This window comes from Prionailurus viverrinus, chromosome D4 (assembly GCF_022837055.1).
Source record: "Prionailurus viverrinus isolate Anna chromosome D4, UM_Priviv_1.0, whole genome shotgun sequence".
Taxonomy (NCBI): Eukaryota; Metazoa; Chordata; class Mammalia; order Carnivora; family Felidae; genus Prionailurus; species Prionailurus viverrinus.
The window spans coordinates 75,799,192-75,818,034 of record NC_062573.1 but is presented as its reverse complement, the minus strand read 5'-3'; the positions used below and the strand labels follow the sequence as shown (position 1 = coordinate 75,818,034).

The 18,843-nt window shown below is 38.1% G+C and overlaps 1 protein-coding gene across 3 annotated transcripts in view; it reads right to left on the bottom strand.

The window, feature by feature from the left end:
* Positions 1–18,843, bottom strand: part of PTAR1 (protein prenyltransferase alpha subunit repeat containing 1) — a 49,826-nt gene that overhangs the window by 10,803 nt on the left and 20,180 nt on the right. For all 3 annotated transcript variants that reach the window (XR_007146115.1, XM_047829180.1, XM_047829181.1), the window contains 3 exons: positions 10,819–10,923; positions 8,550–8,763; positions 270–574 (listed from right to left, as the gene is read on the bottom strand). Coding sequence is in view for 2 of the 3 variants with exons in the window: in XM_047829180.1 (XP_047685136.1) it covers positions 270–574; positions 8,550–8,763; positions 10,819–10,923 (624 nt within the window). In the remaining variant the exon portion in view is untranslated. The remainder of the gene's footprint in view (positions 1–269; positions 575–8,549; positions 8,764–10,818; positions 10,924–18,843) is intronic.

Sequence of the window (18,843 nt, the reverse complement as noted above, 5' to 3'; positions counted from 1 at the left end):
TAGAAACTTTTGTTTTCAGTTTGGAAGTAACACAGCTGTTGCACAGTCAAGGTTGAATGCCACCATCTAAGCATTAGATAGAGATCTGCATGAGGAACTTATTGAAGATCATGAGGATGTGGTAACGAAAACTCCTCTGAACTCAGGCAAAGCTCCACAATCAGATTACCATATTTACTCCAGAAGGCAGGCCTACGATGTAGGACCTTCTACAGCTCTCAGGAAGACATGTGGTTTCATGCAGAAAGCGGATTTTTCCCTTCTCTTACCTGTGGCACCAAAGGGTTTCATGTCCTGGGTAGGAATCAATAAGATCAGTGCTGAATTCAACTTCTTCTTCGAGAAGATGGGGAAGATTTATCCTTGCTTCCTCTGTTGAAGCTGCTGCTGCTTCATCTTTTGCAAGAACCAGAGCTGGCTCACTTCTCAGAGGGTTTTGCTCCAATACAGAACCATCTATCACAGTTTGGCTAATCAAAGACTTTAACAAAAACTGGCGGTAGTGAAATCCACTGTGGTCTGAAACGTGCATGGATGCCCAGTGTTTAGTAGAAGACAGTTCATCAAGAAGAATCTTGTAGGAAGAAAAAAGGGAAGTGAGAAGTGGAATAGCCAAAGGCTTTTCTTCTCCATTAACGCCTTGGATTTCTTTGATTTGTTCCTTGTTTTTCTGGTAACAATTGTTTCTACCAATACTTTGTATACAATGTCCAACACAGTGCTGTCACTTAGTAGAAGCTCGGTAAAGGCTAGTTTCCCCTTTTCCCTGATAAATAAGAGATTTTTTTTATATACACCACAGAATTTAAAGACTTGTCATTCTTTCCCTGGACCTTGATCAATCACATTCTGATTGGCACACCCACAGAAAAGCCAAATTCTAGAATAATGATGAACATTAGGGTGATTATTTACAAGAATGCTGATGTTGAAGAGAACATATAAATTCAGAGGTTACTTTGAGGTAAACTTTAACATTTAACCAACACTAGAATATTTAACTTATTATTTATTGAACAATCGACTCAAGGTAGTGATTTGTTCTTCACTATGTAAGTGCCATGAGGGCACAGAGCATGTCAGTTTTGTTCACTACCTGATTCTAAGGGCTTAGTGCAAAAAAACATGATGCATGAAAAATAGGAATTTCCAAGAGCTCATAATTTTCACTGTTCATGTCAAACTCAATTCATATCAATGATAAATGATTGTGTTAAGTAGATGAAACAAAATTCAGCAGTGAATTGTGAAAGCCTGCGTATTATCAATCCTGCAAACTAAGCAATTTCGAATGGAATGATAAAAAGCCAGCAGTTATGAAAAAATAAATTATTTGGCACTGTCTTGTACAAGTAGCAAACGCAAGTGGATTTTGATCAGTGAAAGCCATATTGAGGGCGTGCCACATTCCATCAGAGGATTTTCAGATCAGCTAAAGAAAAAAGACAGACTTTTCAGCAGTGAATGGCAGCTACCGCACAAAGCCAAAGGGCTCCTCCTGCACCTGCTCGTCAAGGGCCCCAGGTAAACTCCTTCTCCTGCACCAAGATCACCTCTCCATTTCTCACATGCCCTTTCTTCCCTAGAAGAAATTTCTCCCTCTTCTGAACCTCCACAGTTTCTGTGTGTTCTCCTATATATATTACAGAACTTACTGTACATCTTTTCATCCTCACTAAACTCTAAAAGTTGTTTGAAATATTTAGTCACTCCTAATTGCTGTTTCCATCATTCTATACCCAGTGGCCTCAGAGTGGACGTCTAAGTATTTTATAAGTGAACAATTTAATGAATTCAGTGACCAGTACAGAGGGGCAAGATTACTCCCAGCTAGGACAGTAGATTTATATCCGTGAAATGTTTTAAACATCTCCTTTAAGTTCTAAAGAGTTTATTTGAAGCCAAATAAGTTTGTTTCCAGAACTGGTAAATCTCTGAGAAATGGAAAACAAGATTGTTCATTTGATTAAAATAGTGCACAAAATAGCACCAGATAAACTTCTACCTTAGAAAAATACATACTAACCTTAAAGTTGTTACATTTTTGAAGAATTAACCTGCAGAACATTTAGGCTACAATACATCAGATTTCTAATTTTGGTAGGGCTTCTTAATATTGATTGAAGAGTACAAAACATGTTTAAAAGGAATTTACATAATGTGAAAAACCTTTAGATTATTTCTTACTGCATATTTTTTTTTTTTTAACGTTTATTTATTTTTGCGACAGAGAGAGACAGAGCATGAACGGGGGAGGGTCAGAGAGAGGGAGACACAGAATCCAAAGCAGGCTCCAGGCTCCGAGCTGTCAGCACAGAGCCCGACGCGGGGCTCGAACTCACGGACTGTGAGATCATGACCTGAGCCGAAGTCGGACGCTTAACCGACTGAGCCACCCAGACGCCCCTCTTACTGCATATTTCTATATACAAAAATTTTAATTTTTTTTTGTAATTTTGAGAAAAAGTAGCACAGACATGAAAGATTTTCAACAGTATCAATTTAATTCCTTTAAAGATATTTCTCAGACTTTTTGGGGGGCCTGGGTGGCTCAGTCAGTTAAGCGTCTGACTTCGGCTCAAGTCGTAATCTCACGGTTCATGGGTTCGAGCTCCATGTCGGGCTCTGTGCTGATGGCCTGGAGCCTGCTTCAGATTTTTTGTCTTCCTCTCTCTCTGCCTCTCCCCCACTTGCATGTGTCTTCTCTCTCTCTCTCTCAAAACCAAAACATTAAAAAATTAAAAAAAATTTTTTTTAACAGACTTTTTAAGAGAAAAATTCACTGTGTTCTTTTCCCTTGATATATTTAAGAGGCATACTAAACTAGAAAAGAAACTTTAACAGGAATTTCAGGGCATTTTTTTTTTTTACTAGAATAAAAAGGTTGAGAGATATAAGCAATGACTTTTTAAAGCGACAGCCATTACTTTTAAAGTGATCTTGGGTGCCTGGGTGGCTCAGTTGGTTAAACGGCCGACTTTGGCTCAGGTCATGATCTTGCAGTCCATGAGTTTGAGCCCTGCATCGGGCTCTCTGCTGACAGCTTGGAGCCTAGAGCCTGCTTCGAATTCTGTGTCTCCCTCTCTCTCTGCCCCTTTCCCATTCGCACCCTGTCTCTGTCTTTCAGAAATGAATGTTAAAAAAAAAAATGATCTTAAAGACACTGCATAGAGATATGGCTTAAATGTAAGGTACTGACAGAATCAATGACCTATAGATGATATAATTCACATATTACTATTCTTTTTCAGCACTCCTTATAAAAATGAATGAGTAAATAAATAGCTACAAGAAAACCACAGAAGCAGGGCTATGACCCAGAAGGATAACAGGTAACAATCCTAAAATTAAAATAAAAAATGTATATATATATATATATATATATATATATATATATATATATGCTATCTGCCCTATAAATTTTTTAAAATACATTTGGTTATTTTCTGATTATGAGTGATACAAAATGATCATTCTAGAACATTTCAAAAATACAGAATACAAAAAAAAGCAAAAAGAGTCATTCATCACCTTATTGGCCAGAGAAAACTACTCTTAACATTCTGGCCTATCACCAGTCTTTCAGCTTTTCTCTATGCATGCATGTGCGCAGTTTATCTTTAACACAGACCACAGACTTGGGATACTCTTTTATTCTGATTTCATTCCACTAAATTATATACATATACCCATGTCATTAAATATTACTCTGTAATTTTAAACTTTTGCATTATATTTCATCCTAAAGATTATCACAATTTAACCATTCGCTCATTTTGTTTCCACTCTTGTATAAGTAACACCCTTTTGAACACATATATATATAAAGTCTATGTGCACAATTTATTTACTTAGGAGAAATTTCTAGAAGTATATTTACTGGAACAGTGAGAAACATTTTTTAAAGTTCTTCATATATATTGTCAAAGTGCCCTCCAGAGGGGCTGTGTAATTTATATTCTTACTGGAAGAACATGTTAAATATTTCTTAAATTCCTTACTAGTACTTTAATATTCACTAATTTAATAAGTGGAAAATCATGTCATTTTAATTTGCATTTCCTTTTACCATTAAGGCTAGATATTTATTTTATTCTCTTCTTCTTCCTGTGTATTCTTATGCAAACCGCCTATTTTGCCTAATTCTCTTTTTTTATAACTGCCTAATTTACTATTTGTGATAGTCCTTAATTTTTCTTACAAGTCTTTAAGAGATCTTTATAAAGGTATTAGGTCCTTATGTTATTAATATCTTTCTTTTTTAAAAAAATATCTTTCTTACTATATTACTGCAACTGATTTTTTTAATTCCATTTTTTTCTTCAGGTAAGTTTTTATTCCATTTAGAGTTCAGTTTGGTATATGATATTAAAACCTTACAAGTATTTGCTAAAAGGTCAATCTTAATCAGCATCACAGATTGAACAAAGAATCCTTTTTCCAGTTATGTGAAATTCCATATTTCAATGAAATTTGTACACATTATGTATTGGGATTTGCTTCTGGGCCTTGTATTTTCCATTAGTGTGTTAATTACTGAGTAGTACCAAGATTACTCTCTTTTTATAAACATTTAGATAGATACTAGTATACACTGTTCCTCATTTTCATTTTTTTCAACAATTTCTTAGCTATTCTTGAAGATTTATTCTTTCTAATGTACTTTAAGAACTAATTTCTGAAGTTAAAAAATAAACTGGTGGTTTTTAGTATATATTGAGTTGTACAGTCATCACTGCTGTCTAATTTCAGAACATTTTCATCACTTTCATAACAACTTCCATTCCTATTAGGAGTCCCCTAAATCTCCATTCCCCCCAGTCTCTGGCACCCACTAATCTGCTCTGCCTATTCTGAATGTCATATAAATGGGATTATAGGGCATGTGGCCTTCCTAATCTGGCTTCTTTCAGTCAGCAATGTTTTTAAGGTTCATCCATGTTATGGCATGTATCAGGACTTTGTTCCTTTTCTATGGCCGCATAATATTCCATTGTGTGGATGGATACACCACATTGCATTTATCTACTCGTCGGTTATTGAACATTTGAGTTGTTACCTTTTTGGGGCTACTATGAATAATGCTGTTATAAACGTTGCTGTAATAAGTTTTGGTATGAACATGTTTTTGATTCTTTGGGGTATATATATGTACCTAAGAGTGGAACTGCAGGGTCATATATGGTAATTCTAGGTTTAATTTTTTGAAGACATGCCAAACTGTTTCCCACAGTGGCTGCACCATTTAACATTCCTAGCAGCAATGTATAAGGGCTCCAATTTCTCCACATCTGTGCCAACACTTGTAACTGCTGTTTTTCATTTTAGCCATGCTAGTTGGTTTTCATTTGCTTTTCCCTCATGGCTAAGACATTGAACATCTTTTCATGTCTTGATTGGCCATCTGTGTATCTTTTTTGCAGAGATGACCCTATGTGCTTTCTCAAGTGACACAAGGTATCAACTTTCAATTAGCTAGGAGTAATAAACTGGCGAACCGTGATCTTTCCTCTCACCCCACAGTCACAAATGAGACTATTTTAAAATCTACTTAAATCCACTTAGAACACACAATCAGAATAGAAAATAGGAAATGAAAATCTCATAATTCCACCCTAGCACTGTTCACAATTCTTTATTCTTTTTTTTTTCTGAGCAGAAAATGTATACATGCTTGTAACAGAAAACACAAAGCAATATATCTGTAACATCATGTGTGAGGATATATATAAACGTTGAGCAGTTACAACATGCCAAGCAGTATTCCAAACACTTCAAAATCTCATTCAATGCTAATAATATATTTAAAAATTATATTAGGGCCATCTCATATTTAGTTTAGATCCTTATCCCATAGTGAACATTTTTCTTTAAATTATCTTCCAAAATATAACTTTTAGTACCAACAAAATATTCCAATTTGTGATATAATTCAATGTAACTAATCTGTCATTATTGGAGGGTTAGACTGTTCTAGTTTTTCACTATGATAAACAGTATTTTTATATACCAAATGTTCATATTTTATATAATAGCCAGTGTTTACCCAACACTTAGTACGAGCCCTTGTGAGAGCCACTTTATGTGGATTCTCCCATTTAATTCACAACACTTGATGAGGTAGGGATTACCATCATGCCCATTTTACAGATGAGGAAACTGAAGGTTAGTGAGGCCAAGAAACTCCCCCAGGGCCACATGCCAACTTGGTGGCAGAGTCAGGATTCAAGTTAGGTCTGCGTGACCACCGAGTGGAGCCTTTGATCACGACACCACCGAACCTCGTCTCCTGTTACGTCTGTAGGCAGAAGTGCTAGATCAAAAGGAACATGCCTCTTTTTGGGTAAAGTCTGTAAACGCTGCCATGTTACCCTTCAGTAAGATCATACCTGTTTCTACAATGCTTGTTTTCACACCCTTATCAATGCTGGATACCAGCATTTTAAAAAATAGTATTTTCAATTGTCTATGTAAAAAGATGCCAGCTCACTGACAGGTACCAGTGGTTCCTCTGTGGTTACTTCCTCTAATAGACAAAGTGTAGTAGGGCATGATCTCCTAGCAGGGCCCAGTGGTTTCTAAGTGCAGAAAGGGGATTTTGTAAATCTAGCCCCCAGAGAGCACTGTGGCAGCAGTGGTGACAGGAAGAGCACCGAGGTCAAGGGCAGGGCACAGCAGGTGGACAGCCCAGGTGAGCCTCGGACTGGACCCAGGCAGCTGAGTCAACACACCGCTCATGAGTTCTCATCTTTAACACCTGAAAAGTGTCAAGAAACCAAGAATTTCCCCTTGGCCCCGTGTTCCTGACTTTATGGGAATGCCACTTTAAAAGGTCCACAACAAGGTAGGAAAGTTTCCAAAGACCTCTCGGCTCACCTGCACTCTGCCTTTTTCTTTATCTTCAATGCTCCCTGTGCCCCTCCCCACCCCCTACGCACCACCAAGCTGTGGAGCTGGGATGACCAGACTCCATAAGGACCCAGATCTCCCACACCCCACCAGACCCCTGACGGGGCCACAGCCTTAGCCGTTTCCAACGAGCCCAGCCTGGATGAGAAGCCGTTTCTGGGCTCCCATCACACCCCCTGCATGTCGTAATTGCTGGTATCTGTCTCCTCAACTAGATTTTCAATTTGTTGAGAGCACTCCCTTTGTCATCATGCTACACCCAGCATATAGGCCGGCGTCTGGGAATGAAAGAGTTTCAGTACTTTTTCATGAATAAATTACAGAGTTCATCTAGCAAACTGGTAGCCAGTTTCACCTAAACTTTCTATCCGTGGGGAACAAAGAAAGGAACTAAAATTCAGTGAGCCTCTATTAGGTGCCCAGTACTTCACATGCACAAACTCCAGTAATTCTCACAATCCACTGAGGAAGGCAGTCGAGCTGGTATTTCACAGATAAAAGGTTAAAGCCTCACTTTCCACACAGGGCTAGCAGGGCCAAAATCTGAAGCCAGGTCAGTATGAATCTGTCTTTGTGCTCTTTCTACTCCAATAACATTAAGGGACGCCCCCTCCGAAACACAACGCCAATATAATCCGGAGGGGAGGGGTTACTTTTCCAGAACTGTTGGTTTAAAATTCCCTTGGAATTTAAAAAAAATCCTGGAGGAATCTCTGGTTAGGATAGAGAGAGGGGAGCAGGAACCTGAGAAGGGAGATGTAGAGGGGGTGGTGAGCAAAATTAGAGAATGCTTCTCTATTAATCTCAAAGCACCACACGAGGTATTTTGACCCCTTTAAGGTGTCTCAAGCCTGGGAAGCTCTCAGAGGAGGACCGTGGATTCTTATGGCACTAAAACATAAGAAGCGAAGAAAAATAGCAGCTGTCATACGTATGATGGAGCAAAAGGATAGCTGGTCTCAGTCTGATGAATAATAAGTCATATAACCGTGGCCAAGCCTAAGTCATTAAAATTCTCTGGAAACTTCCATCTCCTCATTTCTAAACTGAAAGGTTTAGGCTATGACAGCTTCCAACCCGGCTCTGCATCCAGAAAGCTCCCTGAGCCCGTGAAAAATACTGATCTTAAATCCTGTCCTTTCCCCAATTTCGTAGGCCTGGGGTGAGACTCAGAAATCCTAAAGTGACTGACAGACTCAGCCAAGTTTGGGAACACCAGGTGAGATCTTCTTTTCCCTCCCCAGGAGAGAAGGTGAACAGGCAGCCAGCTGGTTCAGCACATCAAGTCGCAGAACGGAAGACCACCAAGAAAGAACCGGTCCAATTCTGTAAGGCTTAATAATCTCTTCCTGTTTCAGGGCAGAATGCATTATGCTCAGTCTTCTTTGCTGCTTAAACTTGTGTTAGTTCTACCAATGTACTAACCAGAAGAGTGCCCAAAACTGCACTGGTGAGGAATGTAAACTTTTTGAATTGCCACGGCTTCCCTGGAGGTATCAGCTGCTAGATCCTTCCCAGGCTGCTGGGCCATTAGTTCCTCTACTTTCTTCCTTAAAAGTTCCTCTGAGGAGGAATTGCTATCAGAAGATTTAAAGGGCAGACAGGGAATGTGCGTAGGGAGACTGGAGGAACAGCCTTACCTTGACGTCTAGCTTGGCCAGATGCTGCAGAACCCAGATGCGATGGGACCAGGCATTATAGTTGCTTGGGTATCTCCCTGCCGCTTCACCACAGACCTCCATCTCTTCTCGTATTAGTCTCTGTGTCCTTTCTGCAGGAATTGTTCCCAAGTTTCCTTTTGTCACAAAGGAAGGCAAGGAGGTTTCCTGAATTAGCTGTTGTAGCACCCATCGCCTGTTAAGGTACATGTGGGAATGAGAACGAGGAAAGAACATAAATCAGAGAGGAAAACAGCCAGTTTTCTTTGATCTTAATTTCCATTCGTGCCATGCCTATCTATGAGCCCAATTTTGCGGCAGTGGGATTACTTTGTTGTATTTGTTTTTAAAGATATATTGGAGTGCCTGGGTGGCTCAGTCAGTTGAGCGTCTGACTTCAGCTCAGATCATGGTCTCGTGGTTCACGAGTTCAAGCCCCACATTGGGCTCTATGCTGACAGTTCAGAGCCTGGAGCCTGCTTCAGATCCCGTGTCTCCCTCTCTCTCTGCCGCTCCCTTGCTCGTACTCTGTCTCTCTCTCTGTCTCAAAAATAAATAAAACAGTAACAAAATTTTTTAAAGATATAATTAGCTTCAGGACCATGGATAGAGAGGATGAGGAAGAAAGGTCAGAGAGAGAAACCTTTCTAAAGCATTAAAATGTGTCAAAAAGAGATTGCCTAGTTCCAATATAACTATATAAATATAGTTATATAAAAAAGTCCAATTGGCCAGGAAATGCAAAGACAAGGGGTGTGTATGTGTGTGTGTGTGTGCGCGCGCGTGCACGTGGGTGTGTGTGTACCGGGTTGTGGTGGTGGTGGTCCTGGAAGGGATATTAATTAATGGCTGGTAAATCCTAGAAGAGGAGTCATGGTTCACATCTTTAATTATATGTACATGCCTCACCCTATGTGTATTTGTTTGCAAATAAGAAACTGCATTATGACTGCTTTCATTAAGCAGAATTTCTTTATTATAGCAGAAAATGTGGAAAGACACAAATACAATATAATTAGTTAAGCCATCAAGGAGATTTTAAAATGTCTTTATCCACAGATTTTCCCCTTGTCTATTTAAGATTTTCATTAGCATACATTTAAATGAAAAGCACTAAAAAAGCATGTCTAACCACCTAACGTCTTTAGTTTTTACAAATATTTTCTCAATAAGAAGCATTCTTATAGATGAAATTTTCCAACCCAAAGGGTACTAGAAATTGAGTATAAAAATTCATTTTGTCATTTTCAAACAGAAGCTTTTTACTTAACAACAAAAACCTGTTTTATAAAATATTAGATAAACCTATAAATTGGTACAATAATGCATTTCCCCTGCCATCACCCCTTTCCAAACCTCTATACACACACTCATATGCCTCTCTGAAGTGTCATCCCAATTCCTACTAAGAAAATACCATGGAATCCACAGTGGAAGCAGCTGATTTGCAATGCTAGCCAAAGGCAAGATCACAGCTAAGATACCTTGAACTAAGATCCTAAAAATGCTCAGGACTTAAGAAAAGCTCTAAGTGGCTTAGTAAACTGAGAATGGACTTCTTTATAAAGAATTTCCCCACTGACCCCAGCCGGCAAGCCCACACCATCCCATTTTAGTCAAAATGGAGTCGTTTTGTGGAGTCCCAAGAGCAAGATGCTTCAGAGAGCCAGCATGTTGAAATGAGTTTTTACGTGCATTTTGGCTGCCTCGGGCCTTTAACCTAAAAATATCCTTTGCGATTATCATCTTAGCAACTTCAGCGTGGCCTATACACCATTCACCTCAGCTGCCCTTATTTTGTTAGTTTTGATAACACAACCATCACTACGGCAATCTGTACCAGAAACACACCTGAATGGATTCTAAAACCCGAGTTGCTCATTATAGATTGAATATGTAAATGCCATCTCTATTATGACTGCTCAGAGAGTTAATAATAACAACTAAAATCTACTGAGTATTTAATATGTGCCAGGAACTGTGGCAGTGGTAACATACATTAGCTCATATAAAGCCAACCATTAACTCTGAAATAGGTGTAATTATTAGTCCCGTTTTACGAATGAGAAAACTGAGGCTTGAATTTCTGAAGATCACACAGAGAGCAGGTGATGGCATATAGATTTAAAAGTAGGTAACTTGGCTTAAGAATTCATACTCTGAACCAATATGTGACCTTGACTGACACTGTGTTTTTTGTCCAGCCATTCTGAATCCTAAGTAAGAATCCTATAGTGTAAAGTTACCGCACCTGTGAATCCATGTCTCTGGACTCTTTGGAAATTTAGTTAAGGCCAGTTTTCCCAGATGTAAGTCCTTAATTGGATTTAAAGTGCCAGAGAGGATCAGCTCTTTTCTGTAAAAGAAAAGTAAAAAGAACCGTTACTCTTATCTTTCCATCTAAACATTCTGCATGGCTATTAATGGAACCTCACTATGAAGTGAATTTCCAAGAAAAAGAAAAAAAAACAAAACATGAAACTCTCATAAATATCACACAAAGTAATCGAGAATATATTCTCATTATCTCAAAGTTAGCAGGATTAATAAATTGAAACAGAAGCTCTAAAATCAGTAGTGGAACTTGAATTACCAAGCTGGAGAGGGCAAAGAGCTTCTCTGGCTTGTCTCATTTCCAGAACTCACAAGGCCTGACATCAGTATCTGCAGGGCAGATCCAATACGAGTCAAGAATTGCTCTACTTGGAGTTAATCATACACACAGTATGATTAAGATGTAAGGGAAAAAAATCATTCAACATTACCCTAACAAAATTACTATTTTTATTTTTCAATTTTCCCTTATGTCTTTCCCCATATGTATATATATTTAATTAACATATAATTTTATATTATGTTTTACAGCTTAAGAGTTACCTTACCCCACAGTTCTAAAGTGAACATTTAAAACAGTCAAATAGTTTCCACTGTTTGGCTATGCTATCATTTAATGACCTTTTCTTCTTTGGTTAGACATCTGGGTTGCTTCCAAGTTTTCGCTATTCTGAAATATTTCTGAAACAGAACGTTATGTTTAAGACTTCTTTTGTTTCTACCATTACTTTTGGGATAAGTTCCCAGAAGATGTTATTACCGGGTGAAATACCTGCACGGCCCCTGATACCGTGACCGCTGCTCTCTGAAATACCAACAGGAGAGCTGTGCAGTTGTAAGACTGTCATGCAGGAGCTCTCAACCTACTTCTCAGGTTCTGATAGTCCTGATTATATTCCCAATTAATTTGCAATGAATCTATTACAATACAATTAGGTCACTGACTAGAATTTACTAATCTGAAAAAGTCCTTCCTGTGGTAGGGTTGGTAATTCATTTATTTTAGAGAAATTTAATCCCATGAAGACCAGAGCCCAGATCATATACCTCACCTATTTAGATGAATTTAGTTCCTAATTACCACAATACATTTTCTTTCCAACAGCGATGTGCTCTTTCTACATTTTTGTTTGATAAGAGAAACAATTTCCCTTTTAATGAAAATACTGAACAGTGATAACAAATATTTATATTTTATAACCATTTAGGTCAGGCATTTCAGAATATAATTTGAAGTGACACTGAGGTTTATGGATGCTTTAAAAAATGGATTTGCTATTTTGCTTTCATTGGACAGGAAGTCTATGTACTTCTGTATTAGTACAGAATGCTCCTGTATTAGTCACTGAAAGACTAATGCAACAGCAAATTACTTTTGCAGTCCTATGTCCTCTTTCTTCTGAAATCAGTAATGTTTCGTTCATACAGTAAGTCAGCATACCTATAGTGTAAAAGGAGGCAAAATATTTTCCTATATAATTTTAACTTCTTTGTAACACAGTGTTTCTCAATGTAAAGTCCTTAACTACAGCATCACCATCATCTGAAACTTATGAGAAATGCAGATTCTCAGATCTCATCACAGACCCACTGATTCAAAAGCCAGTGACAAAGCACTGTGTTTAGACAAGCTAGGTGATGCACCAAACTCTATGGTATAGAATTTACTGTAGGCAGCCTCGTTTCCATTGACTAAATTTTAAAGCTCACCTTATTTACAACTGCCTACATAGACTGTCATATATGTCTGTGAGGAAATAATCAAAATTTTCTTCAGAAAAGAGCAGTCACTTTATATCTGAATCTTTAGGAAGTTTGTAAAATTAGGGGTGCTCCCTTAATTTATTTTGAACAACATATATGGCAAGCTATATCAGCCTGAAATAACCTCAATCAATATTATATATGGATGCTTTAAAAGATCACCAGATAGGTGCGTCTGGGTGGCTCAGTCGGTTAACCGTCTGATTTGGGCTCATAATCTCATGGTTTGTGAGTTTGAGCCGGGCATTGTGCTCTGTGCTGACAGCTCAGAGCCTGGAGCCTGCTTCAGATTCTGTGTCTCCCCCTCTCTCTGCCCCTCTCCCGCTCACACTCTGTCTCTCTCTCTCTCTTGCTCTCTCAAAAATAAACATTAAAAAAAATAAATAAAATATCACCAAATAGAATCATAAGAAAGCAAGCAAAATTTAAATAACAATTTAATAAACATTCCTGGGGACAGGACTGAACACTGTAGGCATTAAATACTGTCATAAAATTTTAAAGATCACTTGAAAAAGAAATACAGTAATTGATTAAGGTATAGCTATCACAGAACCAAGACATAACCATAAAAGAAAATCAACTGCTCGAATGCATTCAAGTAGGAATCTATCTTGAGAAAAATTTTAGTCACACATGGATTCATAAAGTGCTATATCTCAAACAAGCTAGATACATGTAAACTTGATGTGCTCTGGAAAACTGCTGAGTAAGTTGAAAAAATAACTCTCATGATGACAAAGTCACTGATGTCCATAAACCACATAAAACATTTGAATTAAATTGTTTGATGAAATGTAAGAATATGATGAATTAATAAGTTAAAATACTTTACATAACATGCTATTTTAAAGGTATGTGACTAAATTTAAAAATTATCAGAGTCTGACATTTGCTTATCTCATGCACATAGTTTAAGATTACATATTGATATTAGCCTAAAAAGTTTGTTTTAGACTTTTCTTATTGAGGAAATGGAGTACTGCCTTAAATTTGAGGTGGCTTTATTTTCAGGCGTATTGAATAAGCTGGGCTTTGAGATTCATCCTAAAAGCCTTAGGTGATACACTGCTAACAGAGGACGAAGGAAGAAAACAAAGGTCAAATAAATGTGGGGAGAAGTACCTTGGAAAGGAAAAGGCCACCTGTATGGTTTTATTAAGAGCAGGGGGTGATGGGAACAGTGCTGTGCTACATGCACAACCTTACTGGGATGAAATTAAGCGAGGGCTTTTATATTTCTACAAAGTTTATCTCATTTAAGTTTTTCTGTCTTCTCTCCATCTCAAGTTATTAGTTATGGTTTCTCTCTACTGTCACTTGATTTAATTTGTAGGAAACCAGGGGCCATGTATCTTGTCCATGGCTAAGTCTTCACTGGTTAGCTCAGTGCATGGCACACAGTAATGAGTGAATAAACAAATGCCATCTTTTTTTTTATTGTATATCTTTATTCTGTCTGAAATAACCATAATGATGATAATAAAAATCATCCTCATAAAAACTACCATTTACTGTACACTTTCCCTGAATCAGGCACTGTGTTAAGTGACTTACATATATTATCTAATTTAATCCTCAAAACAATCCTATATTATGTAGAACCATATGAAATTGCCAATACTCAATTGTTTTGGGGTTTTTTGGGGGGTTTGTCTTTATTATTTTTTTAAAAAAACATTTTTTAACTTTATTTATTTATTTTGAGAGAGAGAGAGAGAGAGAGAGAGAGAGAGAGAATCCCAAGCAGGCTCAGCACTGTTAGCACAGAGCCTGATGTGGGGCTCGAACTCACAAACTGCGAGATCATGACCTGAGCCAAAATCAAGAGTTGGACGCTTAACCAACTGAGCCACCCAGGCAGTTTCTTTTTTTTAAGAATTTATTTCTTAATTTTATTTCTTTTTTTAAATAAACTTTTGGGATACCTGGCTGGGTAAAGCATGTGACTCTTGATTTCATGGTTGTAAGTTCAAGCCCCATGTTGGGTATAGAGATCACTTAGAAAAAAAAGTCTTAAATAAACTTTCAATCTGACAATTGTTTTAAATTTACAGAAAAGTTCTAAGGATAGTACAGAGAATTCTTGTAGACCCTGTACCCAGTTTCCTTTATTAATATATTATAGTACATTTGTCATAACTGATGAACCACCATCAGTAAATTACTATTGGAAGTCCATACTTTATTCAGAATTCCTTCATTTTTACCAAATGTCCTTTATCTAGTCCAGCACCCTGGCCAGAACATCACATTACGTTTGGCTATGTCTCCTTAGGCTCCTCGGACAAACCTTGGCAGTCTTTATAAGCCCTAATGAGGTATTTTATATGAAACTTTTCTTACGGTTAGACCAGGGTTTTGAGGAGGAAGAGACCACAAAGTACCACCTTTATCGCATCATTTCCCAGGGCACAGAATATCATGACTTGTCCCAGCTGATGCTGACCTTGATGACCTCGGTAAGATGGTACATGTCAGGTTTCTCCACTGTGCTTTTTGGAAAGAAATTCCACTTAAGGAGTAGGGGAGTTGTACTCCAGCTCCCTGAGGGGACCGCCTGGATAAAGCACTTGGAATCCTTCTATACGGGAGATCTGTCTACTTTTTGCTTGCTTAGTCAATTATTTATGTCACTGAGTCACTATGAACACCCATTTTACACTTCAGGGTACAATCCAGTGGTATGTTATTGCTCAGGTGTTCAAGCTTTGGCTATAGAAACCCCTGACATATTCCCATCATTTTCTTCTTTGAGCACTTCCTTACTTTCTGGCTCTTTGAGATATTCCACACTCATCTTATATATTTCCTGCCCTGCTCTTAGAATGAGACATTTCTTCAAGAAGCCTATTTCCTTTTATTAGAGAAGGGTGTTAGAAACCAGGATCTGGATGCTTAGGTTTAATCGTTTTTGATTTATAAAAACAATTCCATACGGCACAACCTACTATCATCTCAATTTTACAGAAGAGACAACTGAAGCTAGGGGAGAATCGGTAACTTAGACTCAAGGTCTTGGAACTCAGATTGGAAGCAAACATCTAATCTGCATAAAATAAAGTCCCCAGTTTAACTCAATAGGCTATGAGTAAAGGACACGATCACGGGAACTTGGTGTCAGCTATTTTGTTATTTATCTTTGCTCAAAGATGTTCTGCTTATTACTCTATGTAGGTTCACGGAATGATGGAAAAAACAGGACACTGTTATGAAGTCAAACTCCTTCATGAAGTACTTTGCTGAATTTCAAAGCAAAAAAAGTACCATTCATTTTTTTTCTACAACTGGCTGGATTTTTAAACTATATCCATCACTCACTGTAATCACAGGAAATCAGCTCAAAAACTTATTCTTGCGTCTATTTTTTCCCCTGAGGCCACAATACCTATAAAATGAAATGCTGATGTATTAATACCATGTTTTAGCGGTTTCTAACATACAGTCAAAATCACTCAATGCTTCCCAGAGTTACTGCGCAAGAAATACACCAACAATTAAACAGAGTGTTAAGTATTTGATCTGCAAGAGACCTTACAAGGTTAGATCAATTTACTTTCCAAAGCTGGTTGTTTTTGCATAAAATGTACTCATGATCCTATGTCTTCATGTCAGCCTTACTGATACGAATTAAGACTTACTAGAACACACACCCACAAATGGACTTTTTTTTAAAGAATCAAGGTTCCTTTTTATTCCTTTAGCACAAAACTTCACTGATCATCTTACTAGAATAACTTTCAAAAGTGATTGCTGTGAATATCATTGAAGTCACATTTATGGAGCGAATTTCCCAAAAACCAGACCATGCAAAAATCGAAAAGTTTGAAAAGAATCACAAAAAAATTACCTAGCTCAAATCTTTTATTTCACAGACATAGAAACTAAAACTGTTGTGAAGTTAACAGTGTTTGCCTCTAAAGTCAACTGCTAGTTAATTAATGAAAAAGGACCAAGATCCATGTATGTTAAGACCAGGTTCTTTCTCCTGAACTGAACTTCCCTATAAAATATACAATAAATTATATATGTGTGTGTGTGTACATGTTTATGTACGTATGTTTGTACACTGTGCTAGTAACAATCTTTTCTGGTTGAAGGATTTTCGAGTCCTCTGTGATAATGATGAACTGAGAGCACGAGGGAAAACGGTACTCCCACTTCTCTATTACCTTCATTTCTTTTTCACTCAATTTAATTATTTTCAGTGCCAGGCTGATTATGTGCCAGGCACTAGAGGAGTCGATGGTAGGGAAAGAAAAGGGGGGAAAAAAAAGACGTGGTCCCTACCCATAAGAAAGCTCTCAGTTGTGAGTTTATAGCTCCTTCCTAAAAGTCTCCCTTACGGATTCCTCATCACGCAGTCTAGGACAGCAGTGCCCAACAGAAATATGTGAGTCACCAATGTGAGCCCTGTATGTAATTTCAGCTTTTATAACAGCTACCTTACAAACAAGTATAAAGCAATATATTTTATTTAACTCAATATGCCCCAAATATAATTTCAACATGTAATTCAATCTAAAAATTACTAACAAGATATTTTACTTTTGGGGGTACTGAGTCTTTGGAATCTGATACGTAGTTTACACTTACAGCACATGTCAAGTGAGATGAGTCGCCTTTCAAGGGCCACACGTGGCTTGTGGCCACTATACTGGATTGTGCAACACTAGAAACCTGTAGTGTCCCGGTGCTTTCTACGCCTGTTCTTTCCTCTATCCACACCCACTCCTTTGGGTGCCTCAAACAGTCTCAGGGCCTTAAATACCACCACCCATTTTCTAGTGACTCCCATATTTACATCTGGCTTCGAACTCCTGCCTGAACTTCAGATTCATACACAAGTACAAGGACACAAATCTAATGTGTCCCACGCTGAACTCCTCACTTCCACCCAGCACCCCCACCTGGATCTGCTCCTCCTCCAGGCAGCCCCATTTCAGTAAAGGGCAACTCCATCCTTTCCATTCCTCAAGCCAAAAACCAGACACAAGCTTGACCTTCTTCTCTTTCCCGCATCGAATTCATCATCTGTGTCTTTAAAATTGGTTTATTAAATACAAAGCTTATATGGTTCAATAAAATACAGTGAGAATCTCACCTTTTCCATTTCTAAATTCTACCTCCAATCACAGCATCTCTCACCTAACCGCATCTCATCTTTTATGCAACCACTGCCTAAGTTCCCAACCACCCCCCTGCACTCCTATAGTCTACTTTCCACAGGAGCTAGAGTTTCTAAAGTGAAATACTGTCCCTCTTCAGCTTCCAGGACTTTCTATCTCCCCCTGAGTAAGAGTCCAAGTTCCTACCACAGCTTAGGAAGATCTACAAAAGCCCTGTGAGATCGGCTCCCTTACACTCCGGCCTCTTCTATTACTCTCTCCCTCATTCCCGCTGTGCCAGCCGCGCGGGCTGCCTTGCTGTCTCAGGGCACCAAGGAGCACTTTGGGCACCACCGCCAGCTTTCCCACTTGCTGCTGTTCCCTCTTCTTGGAATGCTCGTACCCCAGAACTCACAGATTGATCCCCATCTTCATGGCAGTCTTTGCTGCCCCCTACTTAAAACTGCAATACTAGTATTCCCATCCTCCTCCCGGCCTTCCCCACTTTCCCGTCCCAGTTTCACCGCAGGATTTAACCACCATTTGATCTAATGTATATTTTATTTAGTAAATGTCTTTATTTCCTTTCTTCCCCTATTAGAATAAAAATTCCACAAGCACAGGGTTTCGTTTATTTTGCTCGTGGTTCTAGTCCCAGTGCCGAGAACTTAGCATACAGCGATCAATAAATACTTGATAAATGAACAAATGTTGTCGACTATCGTGTGGATTAAATGAGGTAACGAGTAAAGTTATAGTATGTCCCTATAATATAGTAGCCACTCATGAACAAACCATTGTGGTGCTTTCTAGAAAAGAAAATCAGAATTCTAAGATTATGTAAATTTTAAAGCCTGTATCTCATTCTATACTTTTCTTACTCCTTACTCTAAATATATGAATACTAATTATTCAACAATTTAAAAAGACATATAATAGAAGTTACCTAAATTTTAAAAAATCAGTGGCACATACAAAACTAGGTATTATAGAACACTAACTCAGAATGTAACCCTGCTTACCCAGAAGATTAAATAAATTGTTTAAGTCATCTTTAAAGATAAAGAGCT